The sequence below is a fragment of the Sus scrofa genome, chromosome 16 (assembly GCF_000003025.6).
Source record: "Sus scrofa isolate TJ Tabasco breed Duroc chromosome 16, Sscrofa11.1, whole genome shotgun sequence".
Classification (NCBI taxonomy): domain Eukaryota; kingdom Metazoa; phylum Chordata; class Mammalia; order Artiodactyla; family Suidae; genus Sus; species Sus scrofa.
Window position 1 is genome coordinate 8,313,978 of NC_010458.4, and position 22,299 is coordinate 8,336,276.

Consider the following 22,299-nt stretch of genomic DNA (forward strand, 5'->3'; position numbering starts at 1 on the left):
TTTAATAATCTTTATAGTAGGACATACATCCACAGAATCCCATGATGATTCAGACAATATAATATTGAAATTAAAAAACATATAAACATCGAGGCATACATTTCATTCACAAAATCATTTTTCTTAAGGAAAAGACCAAAAAAATTGTAGGAGCAAAGATAATTTCATAGAGTAGTATTTGAATAGCAGCCTATTTATGTTTCAGATAATTTTTGTTACCTGAAGTACTTAAGTAACTTATAATAAATATATACAACCAAATGCAACTTTATTTGAATATTGTGTTGTTGATGTACTTGCTTCACTAAAATACAAACTACAGCAGAGTTTAATACCAGTCAAATCTTGCCCTCAGTGACCAGCCTTCTTTATCCAGAGTAAATAAGCATGTGTGCATGCACACATACACACACGCACACCTGCATGTACTCACACTAACAGGTGCGAACATTCAGGTGGATAGTCAGACATACAGAAACACAAAGAATTCATATTTTTTAATAAGTTTTTCATAAGTTCAAGAAATATGTGGAAAGTTTTAAAATCCAAATAAGAAGTCTCTCTCCTAGGAATGTTCTATTAAGTAACCATAGTATTTATTCATAAATAAATGTTGGGCTCTCTAAAAGGACAGTTAATTGACTAATTCATGTACATGTGCATGTACATACATGCATACAATGTGTTTGTGAGTGTATAGTCTGCAGACTTACTGATGCGGGTTCTCTGAAAAAAATGTGTTATGTGCTGCATAACTATATAAGGGGATATTTATGACCAAATATGACTCTCCTGTGTTAGTTATGTGGCTGTGCCATTTACTTGAAGATCTTGTAAAGATCGTGCCCTTTACTTAAAGATCTGATTCAGAATACCTCTAACATGACCAGAAAGGATATAGGAAACTGCAAGAGCACCCTGGACCTGTCACTGCTTCATCTGTTTCTCCTGATTATGAGTATCCTAGAAATGATTTATAAAACTTAAGACATTATTTACTATTTGGATACATTAAAAATGGGTTTATGTTTAGCCTTAGCAAAGTTTTTATTAACAAATTGTCAAGAAGATCATGAAATTTTTGTGGTTTTCAGATTATGCTGCTATAGCATAATCTTATAATGAATTACTGCGTACACTTCATTATTATTTTGGCATCACATACTATGATATGATGATTTTGATCACAGAGAAGAGATGGAATAGAATAGAATTCATAATTTTCCTTAACAAACACTTATATATCCTTGGTTTTATGCTCAGTTAATTTCTTTCATGTAATGTAAAACTTGAGGGCTGAAGCATTATGTAATCTCTGTTTTAAACAGACAGCACTTCTTTAAATGTCACAGAAATATGCAAAGATAAGAAGCTTTTTACTGGTATGATGGATAATCAAATATCTAGGAGAATAGTTCATTTATCTTTAATTTATTCAATCACATTGTTTTAGAAAAAGTAAGGTCATTTTTTTAATGTGCTAAAATAACAATGCCTAAGGTAGGAGAGTACACAGAAATAAAAACATCGGTTTATTTGATTGCAGCATGCATCTGTACACAAATTAGCCATAAAAGCACTAACCTGTTTTAGGGTCTACAGAGAAGTAGGGCTGTCCCTGGAGAATACTGTAAACCACCCGAGCACTGTTGCCATAGGTAGGGTCATCTGCATCAGTGGCTGTCACCTGTAGAACAGAGGTACCTGTGCATTCAGGAAAACAAATTTTAGTGTGTGATGGCCTTAAGCAGAGGATTCATTTGTACACAGAAAAAGATTATGTCAAAAATCCACTCAGAGCAATAATACCTTACATTCCTTATATTTGTCTGTCAAGCATCTTCCTTGCTTTTTTTTTTTCAGTTTTCTACTGTCCTAAATGAGAGCCTAAAATGGAATATTTGTTTTCAGATACTTTAATATGATTCTTTATGTGCTAATACCATTGTGAAGGGTCTCTTTTAACTCCTACACAATCAGAGTTGGGTTGGGTCAATGCTCAAGAATCAAACTGGTATTAACTGGCGGGGAAGGGGGTAAAACTATTTTGAGGGCATATGGTTGACTCTTGAATAATGCTGGGGTTAGGGGCACCAATCCCCCAGGTAATAGAAAATCTGTGTATAACTCAGCCCTCCATATATGCCATGTACTACCAGTTCCTACATATCTGCATCCTTGGATTTAGCCAAGCATAACTGTTTATAACACTGGAACAATTACTACTGAAAAAAATCAGTATATAAGTGGACCCATAGCGTTCAAATCCATGTTGTTCAAGGGCCAACTCCTTACTGCATGCCATGTGACTATTCGGAAAACTGGAAGTGTGATTGTTTGTAATTAGGTGGGAAGGTAGATGAGTTGACATTCAATTATCAATGACATCAAAACAGCAAAGTCATTTCCCATCATCCATGGAAATTTTTATTTTCTTGCATAGTTTCTTATAAATTTCTTCATATTCCTATTAATGAGTTCCCTAACTTGCCTCCAAAGTTCATAGTTCATTTCTTTAGGCTATTCTACACAGTACTAATATAATTATTTCCTACAGTGGGTATAAGAATATGCCTATCACAGTGATTCTGAAAGTTTAAAATTATTTTAAAGTAATTTAAAAAACCTTCAAATGCTATATTTTGAAGTACTAAAATTAGTGGGTCTATTATTCGGGTGTCTTTATGTTTATACATTTTGAACACCATTTGCATAATTAGATACATCTATATCATATTTCAGTTACTCCTAAATGGAAACTGATTTAAATGTAACTTGACAACCATCTATTAAGGACTATACACCTTCATTCTAGAATTAGTGGTTAAGAGTTCCCATGTATTCATGAAATATACTTGATGAATCATTTAATGATACCCAATGGATAATTCTGCATTAATTAGAAAACTTCTACCTACTAATTTGGGTTTTCAAATTAAAATATTTCCACAATCAAGCAAACCCTATATGAAATTCTACTTTCATTTTGGTACTGAATTATGGAGGTCTTGACAATTTTTTAATTTTAGTAATTAATTCAATGATTTAGATCTGACACAACTATTAAGGATCTAATATCTCCTTAAATTCAAAGCTTTAACTTCAATGTTGAAATTTAGACACAACTTTGAGTAAAACCTTTTCTGTACCATCAAAGGATCCTAGAAAACTTAATAGAGTTAGTATGCCAAATTCACTTGACAATCCTTATTAGCAGAGAATAAATGCATAGTTGGTCCTTATATGGTTGCACCCAGGAATTCAACCAACCACTGATCATGTACTCTGTTCATGATGCTCAGTGGTTGAATTTCTGGATATGAAATCCACAGATATGGAGTTATGGAGTGCCAACTAAGGGACTTAAGCCTCTGTAGGTTCTGGTATCCACGGGGATCCCAGAACAAATTCCTTGCAGATACTGAGAGACAACTGTATTTAGACTTTTAATAAAGTACCACAATTTTGGCCTCCAAGTAGTATTTTTACATTGAAACGGTAAGCAAAAATATAATTAGTAATTATGCATACTCAGAGAGAAAGTGCTATGTTATACCTAAAAAATAATTTCTAATCATGAATATCAAAACACAATGGTGACGCCCTTTGCTGGCAAAAATTAAGCCACTCATACACTGCTGGTGGAAACATAAGTTTGGCAGATTCTTAAAAAAAAGAAAAAAAATCTGCATATACCATGAAACACAGCAAATTGTACTCTTGGGTATTTATGCTGAAGTAATGAAAACATATGTTCAAATAAGAACCTCTTTAAAAATATTCACAGCAACATTATTCTTAGCAGCCCCAAACTGGAAGAAGCCCAGATGTCCTTCAGTAGGAAGATGGTTAAGCAAGGCATGGTAAGTAATTACTATGGAATACTACTCAGCAATAACAATGAACAGACTATTGATAGATACACACCAACTTGGATGACTCTTCAAGGAATTGTACACAGAGAAGGAAGAAAAAAAAATCCTGAAAGCTTATATACTGTATGATTCTATTTATTTAACCTCCTTGAAATAATGAAGTTTTAGAAACAAATGACAGATTAGTATTTGCCAGAGTTTGGGGGAGAATAAGTGGAAAGGGATGGGTTTGGTCATAAAAGGGCAACATGAGGGATCCTGGTGATGCTGGAACTGTGTGGTATTTTGATTGCGGAGGTGGATACATGAACACACACATGCAATACATTACCTAGAACGAAACACATTCCTGTGCACACACAGGTAAACTTGGGAAATCTAAATAAGTTTGGGAAATCATTTCAATAACCTGATTATGTCATTGTTTTAGAAGACTTATTTGGGCTTGTGTGGTACCATGATTCTTCTCATTATAGCACTAGTTCCTGGCTTGATTACATGTTACATATAGATTAGTTCTTCTACTACTAAGTAAAATTATTATTATTACAAGAACATTTTTTGGTGATGTCTCAACACTTGCACCAACCCATATTCATCTCTCCAACTTGTTCAGGAAATATAAATCAAAAAAGGTGGTTTAGAAGGCATTTTCATTTGGAACATCACTGAAAAATTAAAATCTGTGGTAGGTACCCAGGCCAGTCTCTAAAAGTATAGAAAGCCCATACTATGGCTAAAATGTTATAAAATTATATCAGTTACATCTTGAATCTTAAAGGAAAAAACACTGATTGTTTTTCCTATAAGATCAATTCAACTCCTGAATCCTAGGAATGACTAGGATTCAGAAAAACAAACAAAAAAATAAACAAAAACCAGGAGAGCTAGAAAGCAGTAAAATAACGGCCATCTTTTAAGAAACTGCACTGCTAAAATCCTCAGGTTTTAAAACTTGCTCTGGCCTTACAATAGTTATTCAGGTCTAAATATTTTTAATGTCTTATAAAAATGGTCCATAGCAGCCATTCCAAGGAGTAAACTGGGAAAATCAGTTAGTGCAAGATCACATCTCATTTCTAGTGATGGGCTGGACCACTACATGAAGGAAAAAAGTGTTTTGCTTGGCTTGAGCTCTCTTTAAAAGTCCAGGCTTGTTTAATGAAAGCTAACACACAGTAATGGAGTGGCAAGTGAAATAAAGAACAAGGAGAAAAGGAGAAATAAAGGTAGAATGGTGGTGTTCACTAAGTGATGGTTTAAAGTAGCAAAGGGGAGTGAGCAGAGCAGAAGAGAGTTCCAGGGGAGGGAAAGAAAACATACTAACTCTCTACCCTGGTCAACAGGTACCACTGTTATCAACTACACACAGCTCTGCACAATGGCCCTCATGGGTACTGAGCAATTCTATTTGTGTGTAAAGCAAAGAACAGCAAATTACCTCTCTCACTGTACTCTGGTGGCATCTGAAGGTATCAGCCTGCCACTTTGAGTCCACATATTGCTAGTTGAAGAGAACACAGGCATACACACACCACAGCTCAACCAAAGGTCAACTTGCCCCCAAATATAGCAAGATTAGAGTTAAACGGCAGGAATGGAGAATAAATCCCTTAACAAAATGTCCACAGATTCTTTATCAAGGAGAATTGGTAAGAGAGTTTTAGACCAAAAGGAATATATATGCTTTTCTTACTTTCTTATTTATTTGAAGATTTGACAGGAACATTTTAAAAACCATTGGTGTTTTGGGGTGTTCCTTTACATTAGGGAAAAAAAGGCTTTTTTTCATTAAGATGTATAAATAATAAAAGCATAGAACTCCTTAGTGTGTATGTTGTGAGCTGAATTGTTTCCCCTTAAAGTTCATATGTTGAATTTCTAAACTCCAGACTTTAACAAGGGAACTTATTTGGAAATAGGGGCGTTATAGATGCAATTAATTAAGATGAAGTTATGCTGCAATAGTTTGGGCCTTCACCCTATTATGACTGGTGTCCTTATAAAAAACAGGAAATCTGGAGGGAGACAAACAGACACACTCACACACATAGGAAGTACATTATGTGAAGATGAAGGCACAGAAAAAAGGATTTGGATTTTCTTCCACAAGCCAAGATAAGTCAAAGATTTTCAGCAGATCACTAGAAGCTGGAGGAGTCTTGGAACAGATCCTTCCCAAGTGCTTTAAGAGGAACATGGATTCATTGATAACTTAACCTCAGACATCTGCTTTAGGGAACAGCGATACAACATATTTTTATTGTTTAAGCTTCCCAGTCTTTGGTCCTTTGGTACAGTAGCCCTCACAAACTAATATGTTATGTTACAGTTACAGTGGGAAGAAGTGACATTTATTCTCAGAATTTACAGTTGTTCTTAAACTGACTCTGGACAAGAGTTCGAAGTTACAAGCCAAGAATAAAAGGTTAGATCATATCCTAAGGTATTTGATGCCAGATACTTCATAAATGACATAAAATCAAAAGTTAATCTCACAAGTAGGTAACACTAAGTTAGGTAGAAATGAAAGATATTTGATTTTTTTTTAATATTAGGCATTCCTAGAAATCTATCTATTGGCATTTTGAAGTTAATTAGTTATACTGGTCATTTTAATGAATAATTTTTTATTCCTGTAAAAGTGCAAATAAAAAAAATTTATAAGCATAGGTATATGTATGGTTGAGAAAAGTATCCCATATGGAACAATTCAATTACTTTCTTCAAGCTATGGGCCCTAATTACATATAAAAAAGTGACAATTATAATCCTCTACAGAGCTAGATTTCCAAAGAAAAATATATAAAGATATGCCTGAAAGTCCATGATTCCACCAGAATATTAAAGTATCTATTTTTCCCAGGAAAATTTGAATTTAAATAGAATTTAAACCAATAGTCCCTTCTCTATATAACTGGCTTCCAATCAAAGAAATCTTTAAAAAGTGCTATTTAAACATTTTTTAGTTTTTACAAGTCTCTCCATTAAAAACAATAACCACAGAAACATTGTATTTTAAAGTTTCATCGACTATTTAGTGTTAAATATGTCCTATGGCGCACAGTTAGCTAATCCCATGCTAGGGATTAGAGCCTCTCAGCTGATGTTTGAAACGAATCTGAAAAAGATTCGAGTACATAAAAGAGCTCTCAAGATATCCTTTCTGCAATAAAACTTAAGTCTTGTTTCCTTTGGGGACTGCCCCGTGTCATTCTTTTCGCTTGGCTTCTTTTGTACTACTGCTTTATAAACAGCACACATTCCATAACGTTACATATCAATGAGAAACAGAGTGGACTTTCTTGGAAGTCTCTAAAGACCAATTTGAAATATTTAATAAGGCATTTTAATACCAAGCAAACATTCTCTGAGATTGCAAATCATTATGCATGACTTGTCAGGGTTCACAGCTCTGTTAAAATCTCAAGTGAATTACCGTTGAGCAAGAACTTTGAGTAAAAATAAGCTGGAGATTTATGAAGGCTGAGAGTACCTCTCTGAAGGAATCTCTTAGGGCTTAATTCTCAGATGATTTTTCCAGGGACTGTGGAAAAGCAAGAGTCATCAAGACACAACTTTCATTCTACACAGAAGGACTGTGATTCCACCAACAGAGCAGTAACGCCATGTTCCAGTCATTGCGTGATTTTGTAAAGCTTTGAGTAGTCACCCAAAAATTATTGGATTAAAAAATAATCCTCTGAAAGAACAGTTATGAAACATCTGAGTAACAAAGCAAAATTCACTGCTCTAATTTTATATTTTAAATCACGGCTATTGCTACTTCCCATGTGCTTCCAAGCAGATCCTTTTTATGGAAGATCTAATGAGAGACTTGATATTACTCAAGTAAACTTTTTATCATGTCCCTTACATGAAAAAAATAATTATTAAGGAAATAATATATATTTAGAGTGCCAGTGATATGGGGATCCCTTAGCTATATGTCATTTAATTTAATAATATGATATCTATTGAGAAAATTACATTCAATGTCTTTTTACAGATGGGAGCATTGAGGTTCATAAACATTATATAGTTGTCAAATTGAGAAGGCAGAATTCAAGCCTGGCCCTATCTGTTTTGATATGTAACATTCTTTCCTGTATACACCATTGCTATATCTGTTGAGTTTAATAGTTACAATATCATTTGCCTTTTTCTTGCCCATCTCTGTGGATCCATGGTGGTGCATAATGACAGCCCAGATGCATCTACTTAAAGAGAGGCTGCATTATATTTCACCATCACCCCCACACACACACCGTAGCCCAAGGCCAAATCGATAAATATATTTTGTCAGACGAAGGTATGTATAAAATACTTAGGGAGAAGCAAACTCCAGGTACCTACAATGATATTGTGTTCTTCTGTAGCCTTATAGAATGCTCATAATTCTCTTGATTTCTATACGGAGTAAATGGGTGCAGTAAAAAGGTACTTGATTCATACCCCACCAGTCTTACATATTTTCTAAATGCATTTGTACATTGCTCTCACATTAGTCTCTATCCTGTTCTGCTCTGTTTGCAGGAAATTGTCATTGACATTGATTAGTGTGTCCCATGTCCTTTCATGAATGCCCAGCTCCTGGGGAAAGGTAACACCATCCTCCAAGTCTTAGGTATTCTAAAGTCCTTGACTGGTTGCCTCACAGCCCACTATTTTGGCTTTTCATTTCTCCTACCATTTCTGTAACTTGTACCACAGACTCAGTCCCTTCTACTGAGTTAAATGATGGTAGATTTGATTTTCCTGATTGAATGCTGATGCATACCGAAGGTATTAATGGGTTTCTCCCCAACTATCCTTCATATCTTTTTGAATAATGACTGAATTTTACCAAATATAAAGATTAGTTCTTGCACTTGCTTCAAATATAGTTACTACTTGCCAATGAGAATCTGGGTGTTACTTACATTGAATAACTTGAAATCATTTAACATATTGGAGTCTGACAAAACATAATTTGGAGATCTGTGAATTTTATGTAAAATTTAAAGAAATGAGACTTTTGGGGAGAATGCTTTTAATATGGAAAATTCATTACACATATATTCTATCCATCTATTATTTTTAATTTAATTTAATTTAATTTAATTTATTCATTTATTTATAATGATCATAACAATCTGATTTCACAGGATTTCCATCCCACAGCCCAAGCACATCCCCCCACCCGCCAAACTGTCTCCTCCGGAGACCATAAGCATTTCAATGTCTGTGAGTCAGCACCTGTTCTGCAAAGAAGTTCAGTCTGTCCTCTTTTCAGATTCCACACATCAGTGGAAGCATATGATGTTGGTGTTTCATTGAATGGCTGACTTCGCTTAGCATGATAGTTTCTAGGTCCATCCATGTCACAAAAAATGCTGGTATTTCATTCTTTGTAATGGCTGAGTAATATTCCATTGTGTATATGTAGCACCTCCTCTTGATCCACTCCTCTGTCGATGGACATTTAGGTTGTTTCCATGTTTTGGCTATTGTAAAGAATGCTGCAATAAACATTGGAGCACATGTGTCTTTGCGAGTCGTGGTTTTCGCTGGATAGATGCCCAGGAGTGGGATTGTTGGATCAAATGATAGTTCTATTTTTAGGTTTCTGAGGAATCTCCATACTGCTTTCTACGGTGGTTCCACCAATTTACAATCTCACCAACAGTGTACTAATGTTACTTTTTCTCCACACCCTCTCTAGCACTTATTGTTTGTAGACTTTTTGATGATGGCCATTCTGGCTGGGGTAAGTGGGTACCTCAGAGTGGTTTTGATTTGCATCTTTCTAATAATGAGTGATGTTGAACATCTTCTCATGTGTTTTTTGGCCATCTGTATGTCTTCTTTGGAGAACTGTCTGTTTAGATCTTCCACCCATTTTTTGGTGGGGTTTTTTGTTTTTTTGGTATGGAGCTGCAGAAGGTGTTTATAAATTTTGGAGATTAATCCCTTGTCTGTCAATTCACTTGCAAAGATTTTCTCCCATTCTGTGGGTTGTCTTTTCATTTTGTTTAGGGTTTCCTTTGCTGTGCAGAAACTTTGAAGTTTGTTTAGGTCCCATTTGTTTATTTTTGTTTTTATTGTCAATACTCCAAGAGGTGGATCTGAGAAGATGTTGCTGCCGTTTATGTCAGAGAGTGTTTGGCCTACGGTTTCCGCTAAGAGTTTTACAGTGTCTGGTCTTATATCTAGGTCTTTAATCCATTTGGAGTTTATTTTGGGATATGGTGTTAGAGAGTGTTCTAATTTCATTCTTTTCCATGTGGCTGTCTAGTTTCCCCAGCACCACTTATTGAACAAGCTGTCCTTTCTCCATTGTATATTTTTGCCTTCTTTGTCATAGATTAGTTGGCTGTAGGTGCGTGGCTTGAATTCTGGGCTTTCTATCCTGTTCCACTGATGTATATTTCTGTCTTTGTGCCAGTACCATACAGTTTTGATGATTGTTGCTTTGTAGTATAGTCTGAGGTCAGGGAGCCTGATTCCTCCAGCTCCATTTTTCTTTTTCAGGATGTCTTTGGCTATTCTGGGTCTTTTGTGCTTCCAAACAAACTTTAAAATATTTTGTTTGAGTTCTATTATTTTTAGATATAGATGAATAGCATTAAATACTTCAATACTTTTTAGAGTATTCTCTAGTTTAGCATAGGTCATAATTAAGTCCACTGTATAATGGCTGATTTTATATCAATTTATTATCAAAAATTAGAATTTGTTTCTACAAGTTGCTTTAATACGTACACTTTGGAAAATATTGTACTAAGAATAAGTGTTATTAGGAAGTTCAGCATTTTTTCTCAATAATACACTATTATTTCATCTGAATTTTCATTCAGTAATAACAAAAGCAGAAATAAGTCCAAAACCAATAAACAATGAAACTACTACCAAATAGAATACCAAAGACAAAAGTATTTTGTTCTTCCTTGCTCATAAAAGTTGTCAATGATATTTCAGAAGAGTTTAATAAAAGGTCATAAATATTTATGTATATATTATATTTATACATATTTGTGTAAATATATATATATTTACATATATTTACACAAATATATGTAACAACTGACATTCAACCACTGACCTCAATCAATTGGGAAAATAACTTCAATTTATTTTTTACCAGTTATCTGAAAAATTGATTTTTAAATATTATAATAACACAGCATATATATATTTTACAGTAACCAAAAATAAAACAAATTAATAGGCATAAAATTAAAATACTCTTTATGCCTTTATTCCATGCCTACTCCTACCAGATCCACTATTCAAAAGCAGCAACATTTGTCCTAGCATATGTTATTTCATTACAATTTTTTAAATTTTTTTATCACAATTGAAAATATTCCTTGAGGAGTTCCCATTGTGGCTCAGTGGTAACGAGCCCAACTAGTATCCATGAGAATATGAATCCCTGGCCTTGCTCCGTGGATGAAGGATCCCACATGGCTGTGAGCTGTGGTGTAGGTCACAGACATGGCTTGGATCTTGCATTGCTATGGCTGTGGCACAGGCCAGCAGCTGCAGTTCTGATTGGACCACTAGCCTGGGAATTTCCATATGCTGCATGTGTGGCCTCAAAAAAAATAAATAAATAAAAGCAAAAAAAAGAAAATATTAATAGATATTCCATAATTAAAGGTAAAGAATTCACTGCATCTACATGAACTCCCAATACTTCTCTCCAACCACAAAATTTTACTTACACTATTAATTTTAATTATGTTAATATTAAAGATAAAATGTTTAAGTACCTATATCTTGCTACATTGATTTTAGATAGCAGATACTGTGTCCCTCATGATTTCAGAGGAAACATATATAATTTACTAGCTTTACATCCTTGATTTTTGTCAGTTATATATTTGAGGTCATTGTAGCATACAACGTTATACTACGCTCTTCCTCTAAAAAAAGAAATTACTTTTATGTATTTTCTATGTTTTCAGAGACGGAATATACATACAATGGACAATGACCAGACCACATGTAAAAACAGAACTCTGAATCAAAAGCTGCAGCAGCCACTTTTAAAAACCAACCCATTATCTACAATAATTAGCACAGGATACAGGCCACCATCCATAAGCCAGACTATAAGAAGTCAAATCATCTCCCTAGCAACAATTCAGGAAGCCAAATAGTAACAGTCTCAAATGGCCAGAATTTTATTAATAACTTCCAGCTTCACTAATTTTTCCCCATTTACAACTTGACCAATTAGATAAAGCAAAATACGCATCCTTAACCAATCACATAGTATGATCTGCTTCTAGTTAGCCCACCTACAGTTTCCTAACACTTCAACTATGGTATCCTCGAAGCATTTCCTTTTGTCCACTATAAAGCTTTCTCATTCTCCTGCCTGCCTTCGAGCCCCTGACAAAATACAAGTGATAGTGGTTAACTCTCTATAGCAAACTCTATATAGATTTTGCTTATTTTTCATTTGATTGGTCTTCATTTGTTTCTATAAGTTATCTATAAAAAATAAAGAAGGAGCATGCTTTAACTACAAGAAATGTATTCTCTCCAGATCCAATGAACACAACTTAAATAATTCAAAAAGATGCAAATGCCTTATTTCTATGCTTCTGTCAACAAATGAGAATGTTTAAAGTTTCAAGATCAAATGACTTCAGAATTTTTTAATGTATGACATATTTTCTACTCATTATTTTCTATATCCAATATATTCTTTCTTTCTAGTATAGTTTAATACTTACTTTAATACTTTCTAGTATACTTTGATACTTTAATAAATTCTTTCTATTATAGTTTAATACTTTTTAAAGTTAATAACTAATTCTAGCACATAAATGCACTATATGTCCATTCTGATCTACAGATTCAATGCACTCTCTACCAAAATCCCAAAGTTAATAGAAAATACAAAAGACTATGATAGTAGAAGCAAACTTGAATAATAAGAACAAAACTAGAGGAATCACAATTTCTGATTTCAAAATATAAAACTAAAGTAATTAAAAGTGTGTGGTACTGGCATAAAAACAGATATATGGACCAATGTAACAGAATAAAGAACCCAGAAATAAATCAACACATTTTTTTTTGTAAATTAGGTCCATCTCATGGTGATTTAATTAATCTACTCTGGTGAAATACTTTATGTCTTTTTTAATCATTACTCAATTAATTTATTATATTTATAGTTGTACAAAGATCATCACAATCCAATTTTATAGGATTTGCATCCCACACCCCCAGTGCATCTGCCACCCCACAAACTGTTTCCTTTGGAAACCGTAAGTTTTTCAAAGTCTGTGAGTCAGCATCTGTTCTGCAAAGAACTTTAATTAAGTTTAATTAAATTTAATTAAGCCCCATTCATTTATTTTTCTTTTTACCACCTTTACTCTAAGAGGTGGATCTGAGAAGATGTTGCTGCCGTTTATGTCAGAGAGTGTTTGGCCTATGTTTTCCTCTGAGAGTTTTACAGTATCTGGTCTTATATCTAGGTCTTTAATCTATTTGGAGTTTATTTTTGTGTATGGTGTTAGGGAGTGTTCTAATTTCATTCTTTTCCATGTGGCTGTCCAGTTTTCCCAGCACCACTTATTGAACAGGCTTTCTTTTCTCCATTGTATATTCTTGCCTCTTTGTCATACATTAGTTAGATGTAGGTGCTTGGGTTTAATTCTGGGCCTTCTATCCTGTTCCACTGATCTATATTTCTGTTTTGATGATTGTTGCTTTGTAGTATATTCTGAAGTCAGGGAGCCTGATTCCTCCAGCTCCATTTTTCTTTTTCAGTATGTCTTTGAAAATTCTGGGGCTTTTGTGCTTCCAACCAAACGTTAAAATACTTTGTTCGAGTTCTATGAAAAGTGTCCTTGGCAATTTGATAAGGATTGCATTGAATCTGTAGATTGCCTTGGGTAGTATAGTCATTTTGATAATACTGACTCTTCCAATCCAAGAGCATGGTGTGTCTTTCCATCTGTTGTGTCATCTTTAATTTCTTTCATCAGTCTTATAGTTTTCAGAGTTCATGTCTTTTGTCTCTTAAGGTAGGTTTAGTCCTAGGTATTTTATTCTTTTGGATGTGATGGTAAACGGGATTGCTTCCGTAATTTCTCTTTCTGATCTTTTATTATTAGTATAATAGAAATGCCATTGATTTCTGTGTATTAATTTTGTATCCTGTGACTTTGCCAAATTTATTGACGAGTTCTAACAGTTTTCTGGCAGTATCTTTAGGATTCCCCAGGTATAGTATCATGTCATCTGCAAATAGTGATAGTTTTACTTCTTCCTTTCCAATTTGGATTTCTTTTATTTATTTTTATTCTCTGATTGCTGTAGCTAGGACTTCCAAAACTATGTTGAATAGGAGTGGTGAGACTGGACATCTTTGTCTTGTTCCTAATCTCAGTGGGAATTCTTTCAGCTTTTCACCATTGAGAATGGTATTAGCTGTGGGTTTGTCATATATGGCCTTTATGATGTTGAGGTAGGTTTCATGCTATGCCCACTTTCTGAAGGGTTTTTATCAGAAATGGGTGTTGGATTTTGTTAAAGGCTTTCTCTGTGTATATTGAGAGGATCACATGGTTTTTATTCTTCAGTTTGTTAATGTGGGGTATCACACTGATTGATTTGTGGATATTGAAGAATACTTGCATCCTGGGGATAAATTCCACTCGATTATGATGTACAATCCTTTGAATGTATTATTGGATGTGGTTTGCTAGTATTTTGTTGAGGATTTTTACATCAATGTTCATCAATGAAATTGGCCTGTAGTTTTCTTTTTTTGTGGTATCTTTGTCTGGTTTTGGTGGCCTCATAGAATGAGTTTGGGAGTGTCCCTTCCTCTGTGATTTTTTTGGAATAGGTTCAGAAGGATAGGTGTTAGCTCTTCTCTAAATGTTTGATAGCATTCACCTAAATGTTTGTGAAGCCATCTGGTCCTGGACTTTTGTTTGTTGGAAGTTTTTTAATCACAGTTTCAATTTCAGTACTTGTGATTGGCCCATTCATCTTTTCTATTTCGTCTTGGTTTAGTCTTTGAAGATTGTACTTTTCTAGGAATTTGTCCATTTCTTCTAGGTTTTCCATTCTATTGGCATATAGTTGCATATAGTAGTCTCTTATGATCCTTTGTATTTCTGTGATGTCCGTTGTTACTTCTCCTTTTTCATTTCTAATTTTATTGATTTGAGAGTCCTCTCTCTTTTTTTCTTGATAAGTCTGGCTAAGGGTTTATCAATTTTGTTGATCTTTTCAAAGAACCAGTTTTGGTTTCATTGATATTTCTATGGTTTTCTTCATTTCTATTTCAGTAATTTCTGCTCTGATTTTTATGATTTCTTCCCTTCTACTAAATTTAGGTTTTGTCTGTTCTCTCTCTAGTTGCTTTAGATGTAAAGTTAGCTTGTTTTTTTTTTTTTTTTTTGAGCTTTTTCTTATTTCCTGTGGTGGGCTTGTATTGCTATAAACTTTTCACTTAAAATGGCTCTTTCCACATCCCATTGGTTTTGGAGTGTTGCATCTTAGTTGTTATTTGCTTCTAGGTATTTTTTAATTTCCTCTTTGATTTCTTCAGTGATCCATTGTTTGTTTAGTAGCATGTTGTTTAGTCTCATGTGTTTGTATTTTTGCGGATTTTTTCTTGTTGATTTCCAGTCATATAGCGTTGTGGTCAGAAAAGATGTTTGATATGATTTCAATTTTCTTAAAGTTACTGAGGTTTGATTTGTAGCCCAGGATGTTATCAATCTTAGAGAAAGTTCCATGTGCACTTGAGAAGAATGTGTTCTGTTGCTATTGGATGGACTGTCTTACAAATGTCTATTAAGTCCATCTGGTCTAATGCTTCATTCAGGGCCTGTGTTTCCTTATTGATTTTCTGTCTAGATGATCTGTCCATTGCTGTAAGTGGGGTGTTAAAGTCCCCCACTCTTATTGTGTTATTGTCGATTTATCCTTTTAAGGTTGTTAGCAGTTGCCTTATATCTTGTGGTGAACCTATGTTGGGTGTGTAGATATTTAAAATTGTTATATCTTCTTCTTGGATTGATCCTTTGATCATTAGGTAGTGACCTTCATTGTCCCTTAAAATATTCATTTTAAAGTATATTTTGTCTAATATGAGTATTGCTACTCCAGCTTTCTTTTGTTTCCTGTTTGCATGGAATATTTTCTTCCATCCTCTCACTTTCAATTTGTATGGTTCCCTAGAAGTGAAGTGGGTCTCTTGAAGACAGCATACATATGAGTCTTATTTTTGTATCCATTCAGCCAGTCTATGTCTTTTGGCTGGGGTGTTTAGTCCATTAACATTTATGGTAATTATTGATATGTATGTTCTTATTGCCATTTTATTAATTGCTTTGGATTTATTTGTGTTGCTCTTTTTACTTCTCTTCTTCTCTTGTTCTCTCCTCTTGTGCTTTGGTGACTATTAGTGTTGTATTTGAGTTGATTTTTCTTGTTTGTTTGTGTATCAATTGTAGATTTTTAGTTTGCACTTACTCTGAAGTTTTGATGTAAGTGTCTATACATATAAGAGATTGTTTTAGGTTGTTGGTCTCTTAATTGCAAGTGCATCTCCAGTATCCTGCATTTGTACCCTCTTCTTCTCATGATTTCTGATTTTGGTGGCATAATTTTGCATGGATTATTTCATATCTTTACTGTACATATACCTTTACTGGTGAGCCTTGTCATTTGTGGTATTTTTGTTTATGATTGTGGCCTTTTCTTTCCTGCCTAGAGAAGTTCTTTTAGTATTTGTTGTAAGGCTGGTTTAGTGTTGCTGAATTCTTTCAGCTTTTGCTTATCTGTGAAGCTTTTGATTTCTCCTTAAAATCTGAATGAGAGCCTTGCTGGCAATGTATAAGGCAACTGCTAACAACCTTAAAAGTAATCTTGGTTGAAGGTTTTTTCTTTCATCTCTTTAAGTATATAGTGCCACTCCCTTCTGCCTGCAGAGTTTCTACTGAAAAATCTGCCGATAACCTTATTGGGGTTCCCTTGTATGTTATTTGTTTCTTTCCCCTTGTTGTGTTCAATATTTTCTCTTTGTCTTTAATTTTGGTCAGTTTGATTAATATGTGTCTTGGGGTGTTCCTCCTTGGGTTTATTTTATATGGTACTCATTGTACTTCCTGGATTTGAGTGAGTGATTCCTTTCCCATGTTGGGGAAGTTTTTGGCTATTATCTCTTGGAATATTTTTTCTGTCAATTTCTCTCTCTTGTCTCCTTCTGGCACCCCTATAATATGAGTGGTGGTGCATTTAACATTGTCCCAGAGATCTCTGAGATTCTCTTCATTTGTTTTCAGTCTTTTTCCTCTTTTCTATTCTGCAACCATGATTTCCACTTATCTGTCCTCCACAGGGCTTATTCGTTCTTCTGCCTCCTATATTCTGCTGTTGGCTGCTTGTAATGAACTTTTATTTCAGTTATTGTATTTTGCATTTCTTCTTTAGTGTTATATCTTGTATCTCTTTGCTCAGTGTTTCCTGTAAATTATCCATCTTTGCCTCCAGTTTATTTCCAATGTCTTGGATCATCTTCAGCATCAACAGTCTAAAGTCTTTTTCCTGGAGGCTGAGAATCTCCAGATCACCTAGCTGTTTTTCTGGGGTTTTTTCTTTCTCCTTTATAGTTGTCTGTCTTTTCATTTTTATAGGTTTTTGGTGTGGTAACTTTTTTACGGATAATAGAATTATAGCCTCTCTTACTTGTGGTATCTGCCCCCTTGTGACCTAAGCTGGTATGTGGGCTTGCTGTAGGCTTCCTGATGGGAGGGACTGATGCCTGCCCACTGGTAGGTGGAGCTGATTCCTATCCCTCTGGTGGGTGGGGCTTTATCTCTGTGTGAGATTAGAGGTGGCTGTGTGCCTGGGGGTTTTTAGGCAGCTTGTTTACTGATGGGCAGGGCTGTGATCCCACTTGGATTGTTGTTTGGCCTGGGGCTTCTCAGTGCTGATGGGTGGGGCCAGATTTTCCCAAAATGGACACCTCCAGAGAAACACATGCTTATGAAAATTCCCAAGAGCTTTGCTTCCAAAGGCCTTTCCCCACAACAAGCCACATTCACCCCTGCTTTCCCAGGAGGGCATCCAAGAAGTGTAGCCAGGCCTGATCAAGTTTCCCACGGAGACTCTGCTTTGCTCTGGGACCCAGTGCACGTGAAAGTCTGCATGTACCTTCCAAGAAGGGGGTCTCTGGTTCCCCCAGACCTGAGGAATTCCTGTGCACCAGCCCTACTGACCTTCAATGCCAGATGCTCTGGGGACTCTTTCTCCCAGTGCCAGATCCCTATGCATGGGGGTTTGATGTGGGGCTCAGAACTCTCACTCCTGTAGGTGAGTCTCTGTGAACCAGTTACTTTCCAGTCTGTAGGGCTTCCTACTTGGGAGGTATGGGGTTACTTATATCACATAATCACCCCTCCTACCTCTTGATGTGGCCTCCTCTTTGTCTTCTGGAGTAGGATATCTTTTAGAAAGTTTCTGGTCCATTTGGTTGAAGATTGCTCAGCATTTTGTTGTAAATTTTGTTGTTTTTAGAAGAGAAGTTGAGCTTCAGTCCTTCTATTCCACCATCTTAATCCCATCTCAGCACTTTATATTATGAATTGATCAGTTTTCTTTGGGAAATCTAAGTCTAGTTTATTTTTATAAAAAGTACATGGAGAAACTAAGAGATTTGAAGTAGCATAAAATCTGGTAGATAATATCAATTATTGAATAAAAATGAAAAAGTAAATTGGTTTTGTGGTCCTTCTTGAACAAATGTTATTATTAATGGTAAATAAAATGAATAATTACTCCACAAAACAGTAAAAGCATTTTACCAAATATCAGAAAAGTGATGTTCAAAAATTAACAGGCTGTATTTCTACAAATTCTTTCCTCTAGAAATAAATGTAGGTGGAGGATTGACATGTAATCATTCAATATTTACCAAACATTTTTCCAAGTGATGTATTTTTAATTAAAAAATACAGCAAAAGTAAACTAATAGAACTTAAGAGCCTTCTCTTTACAAAAACCCTGAAGCTTCTTCTCTCACTCCCTTGAAATGTTGCCATAAGTACAAATATGAAATAGTTCTCCCATTTCATATGCTGTTTTACTTTGTTGATGTTTTTCTTTGCTGCACATAAACTTTTAGAGTTCCATGTAGTCTCACTTATTTATTTTTGATTTGGTGTCAGTGTAAAATCCATTACCATGATTAATGTCAAGTTTACCTCCTGTGTTTTCTTCTAGGAGTTTTATGGTTGCAAGCCTTACATTAAAGTCTTTAATCCATTTTGAGCTGATTTTTGCATAAGGTGCAAGATAGGGGTCCTGATTAATTCAGCATGTAGCTGTTCAGTTTACCCAACACCATTTGTTGGAAAGACTATACTTTCCCCACTATATATCCTTAGTTTTTTAGTTAATAATCAATTAATCATGTATGCATGGGTACTTCTGGGCTCTTTATTCTGTTCCATTGATCTGTGTGTCAGGTTTTATGCTAATATTGTACTGTTCTGATCATATCAGCTTTACAGTATAGTTTGAAATCAGGAACTATGATGTCTCCAACTTTAGTATTTTATTATTTAGACTACTTTGGCTATCTGGAGTCTTTAAAAGATTCATACACATTTTGTGATTGTTATATTTCTGTGGAGAACATCTTTGAAATTTTCATAGGGGTAATACAAAATCTGTAGACTAGGTAGTATGGACATTTTATTTAATTTTTTTATTTAATTTTTTTTTTTTTTTTTGGTCTTTTTGCCATTTCTTGGGCCACTCCCATGGCACATGGAGGTTCCCAGGCTAGGGGTTGAATTGGAGCTGTAGCCACTGGCCTATGCCACAGCCACAGCCACATGGGATCCAAGCCGCATTTGCAACCCACACCACAGCTCACGGCAACGCCGGATCCTTAACCCACTGAGCAAGGCCAGGAATCGAACCCACAACCTCATGGTTCATAGTCGGATTCATTAACCACCGAGCCATGACGGGAACTCCGGTAGTATGGACATTTTAAAAATATTGATTCTTCCAATCCATGAACATGGAATATCTTTCCATTTATTTGATCTCCTTCGAGTTCTTTCCTCAATGTCTTACAGCTTTCAGTTTTCTTTTAATTACAGCTCTTTCACTACCCTGGTTAAATTTATTTCTAAGTTATTTTTTTAATGCTATTGTCAATGGGATTGTTTTCTTAATTTCTCTTTCTGATGATTCATTGTAAAGGGATGATATTGTGGCCCAGTAAATTGTGGCTTGGGCTGTCTCAAAACAAAAACTAACTGCTATAGAAGAAAAGTTACAAAAATAAGAAGAACAAAACTAAAACTTAGAAATTTTTATTCAATTTATAATTCGTCAGTTGCCCTATGTGATTCTTCATATGCACTCTGATTTACTATGTAGAACTGTAGTGTCAAACTCGCTCTACTCAAATTATCACATTCTGAAGTTATGCCCAAGGATAATAATTTTTAAATGGTTGCTAGAATCCTGGAAGATATCCAGGTGAAGCTCCCAAGATGTTTGGGCAGAACTAAATCAGTTCCCCAACAAGCAGCACAATGAAATAAGCACAGCTGGTGTCTCTTCTTGTTGCTTTGCAACAAAGAACACAGCTGCAAAGGGAAACAGGTCTGGGGTTTAGAGATTGGAAGGGAATAAAGAAAACATGAAAAAGATTGGGGATATTTTAATACATTTCCAAAGATAAGAAACCTTGAAGAATTTAAGGGCCATGCAGTAAAACTTCTTATCTTCTCCTTATATGCCAAATTAAGTTTTAGTACTCCATTGAAATTAGAGTTCCTACATTATATATTCATAATTTTCATAAAGTATATTTTATTCTCTCTCCAATGAATTAAAAAACATTATCCCTATAATCTGTTATAATTTAAAAAATAGTTTTAAATAATGTTTAATTATAGATAGATTTTATTACCATACAGAAAAGAATAGGTAAAGGCTTTTATGTTTCTGTGAAAAACAAAATGTGAAATTTATTTTCAGGAAAATTGGATTGTGATCTGGTATGATTTGTTTTGAAATAATTTCTATATATAAAATAATTTTTGAAAATTTAAAGAGGTTGAAAAACAATCAAATTTAAATTTGTACGAAAATCTCCTGATTCCAGGTAAAAGCAAGACTAGAAGGGCAGAAATTTGGATATACTTACACACAAAGAGACAAAAATCACTCATTTTTTTTTGAAAAAGAGTTTTACCAATATGCACAATTAGAAAAAAAAACTAGCTCTTCTATGATAAATATATCAATGTCATATTACTAAATGTCTTAAGATATTTAAAATGTCCTTTCCATCTGAAAATGGCAATGCTGTTTACAAATATGATATTATTCATTTTATCTTCACTCCCAAAAAGCTGCACATGTAGCTGAATACTAACTCCAAAAACAGGAATAATTTCATCTCATGGTTATTTTCCTTTTTTGTGTGATGACAGTCAATAATATTAGCCTTTCTTTTCTTTCTCTCTCTCTCTCTCTTTCTTTCTTTCTTTCTTTTTGCCCCTTTTTAGGGCTGCACCTGTGGCATATGGAAGTTCCTGGGCCAGGGTCAAATCAGAGCTGCAGTGGCCTGCCTGCAGCACAGCCATGGTAACACCAGATCTGTGCTACATCTGTAACCTACGCTGCAGCTGGATTCTTAACCAACTGAGCAAGGCCATGGATTGAACCCACATCCTCATGGATACCAGCCAGGTTCTTAACTCGCTGAGCCACACTGGAAGCTCTAGCCCTTGCATTTCATATTCTTAGGACTCAGTTCTGAAAAACTTAGACATTTAATAAAACTGAAGAAAACAAAAGCACTTCTATAAAATAATCAGTAGAAGCAGGAGAAAATCATTAAAGCTGGAATGGTAATGAACCACATATCACAGAGAAAAGAAAATAAAAAAATATTAAATGTGCATTAATAAAATGTATACAAGTCTCTTCATAGTCCTATCAGGTTACAATGACCATCCATAATATTATGTTAATCTGTACACATAGGTTCAATTTGTTGAATGCAATCATACTTTAGATAAGTTTTTTTTAAAGCAATATGAGAGCTAATAGCTTATTAGATACCAGTTGTAATTCAAATGGCCCTATTCTAAATCAATGCTATAAAAAACAGTTTTTTTGTGTGTGTGCATGTATGTGTGTAAGAGCCAAAATGACTCTCATGTAGCTACACTGTTACTCTTCTTTCTGTGAGCACAAATAACCTGACATTATTCAATGGTTTTCCATGAAGATAACATTAGGAAATGTTATGTAATTAAATATGGTAACTATTATCTGAACATGAAAACTGCTTACCTGGGCAGATAGAATTTTGGTCATAAAATACAGGTGTAAGTATTTTAACACTAAGGGATTTTCTTTG

The 22,299-nt window shown here is 34.7% G+C and overlaps 1 protein-coding gene across 9 annotated transcripts in view; it reads right to left on the reverse strand.

Moving 5' to 3' along the window:
• Positions 1–22,299, reverse strand: part of CDH18 (cadherin 18) — a 1,026,794-nt gene that overhangs the window by 223,725 nt on the left and 780,770 nt on the right. For all 9 annotated transcript variants that reach the window (XM_021076963.1, XM_021076971.1, XM_021076964.1 and 6 more), the window contains one exon: positions 1,585–1,704. In XM_021076963.1, the coding sequence (XP_020932622.1) occupies positions 1,585–1,704 (120 nt within the window). The remainder of the gene's footprint in view (positions 1–1,584; positions 1,705–22,299) is intronic.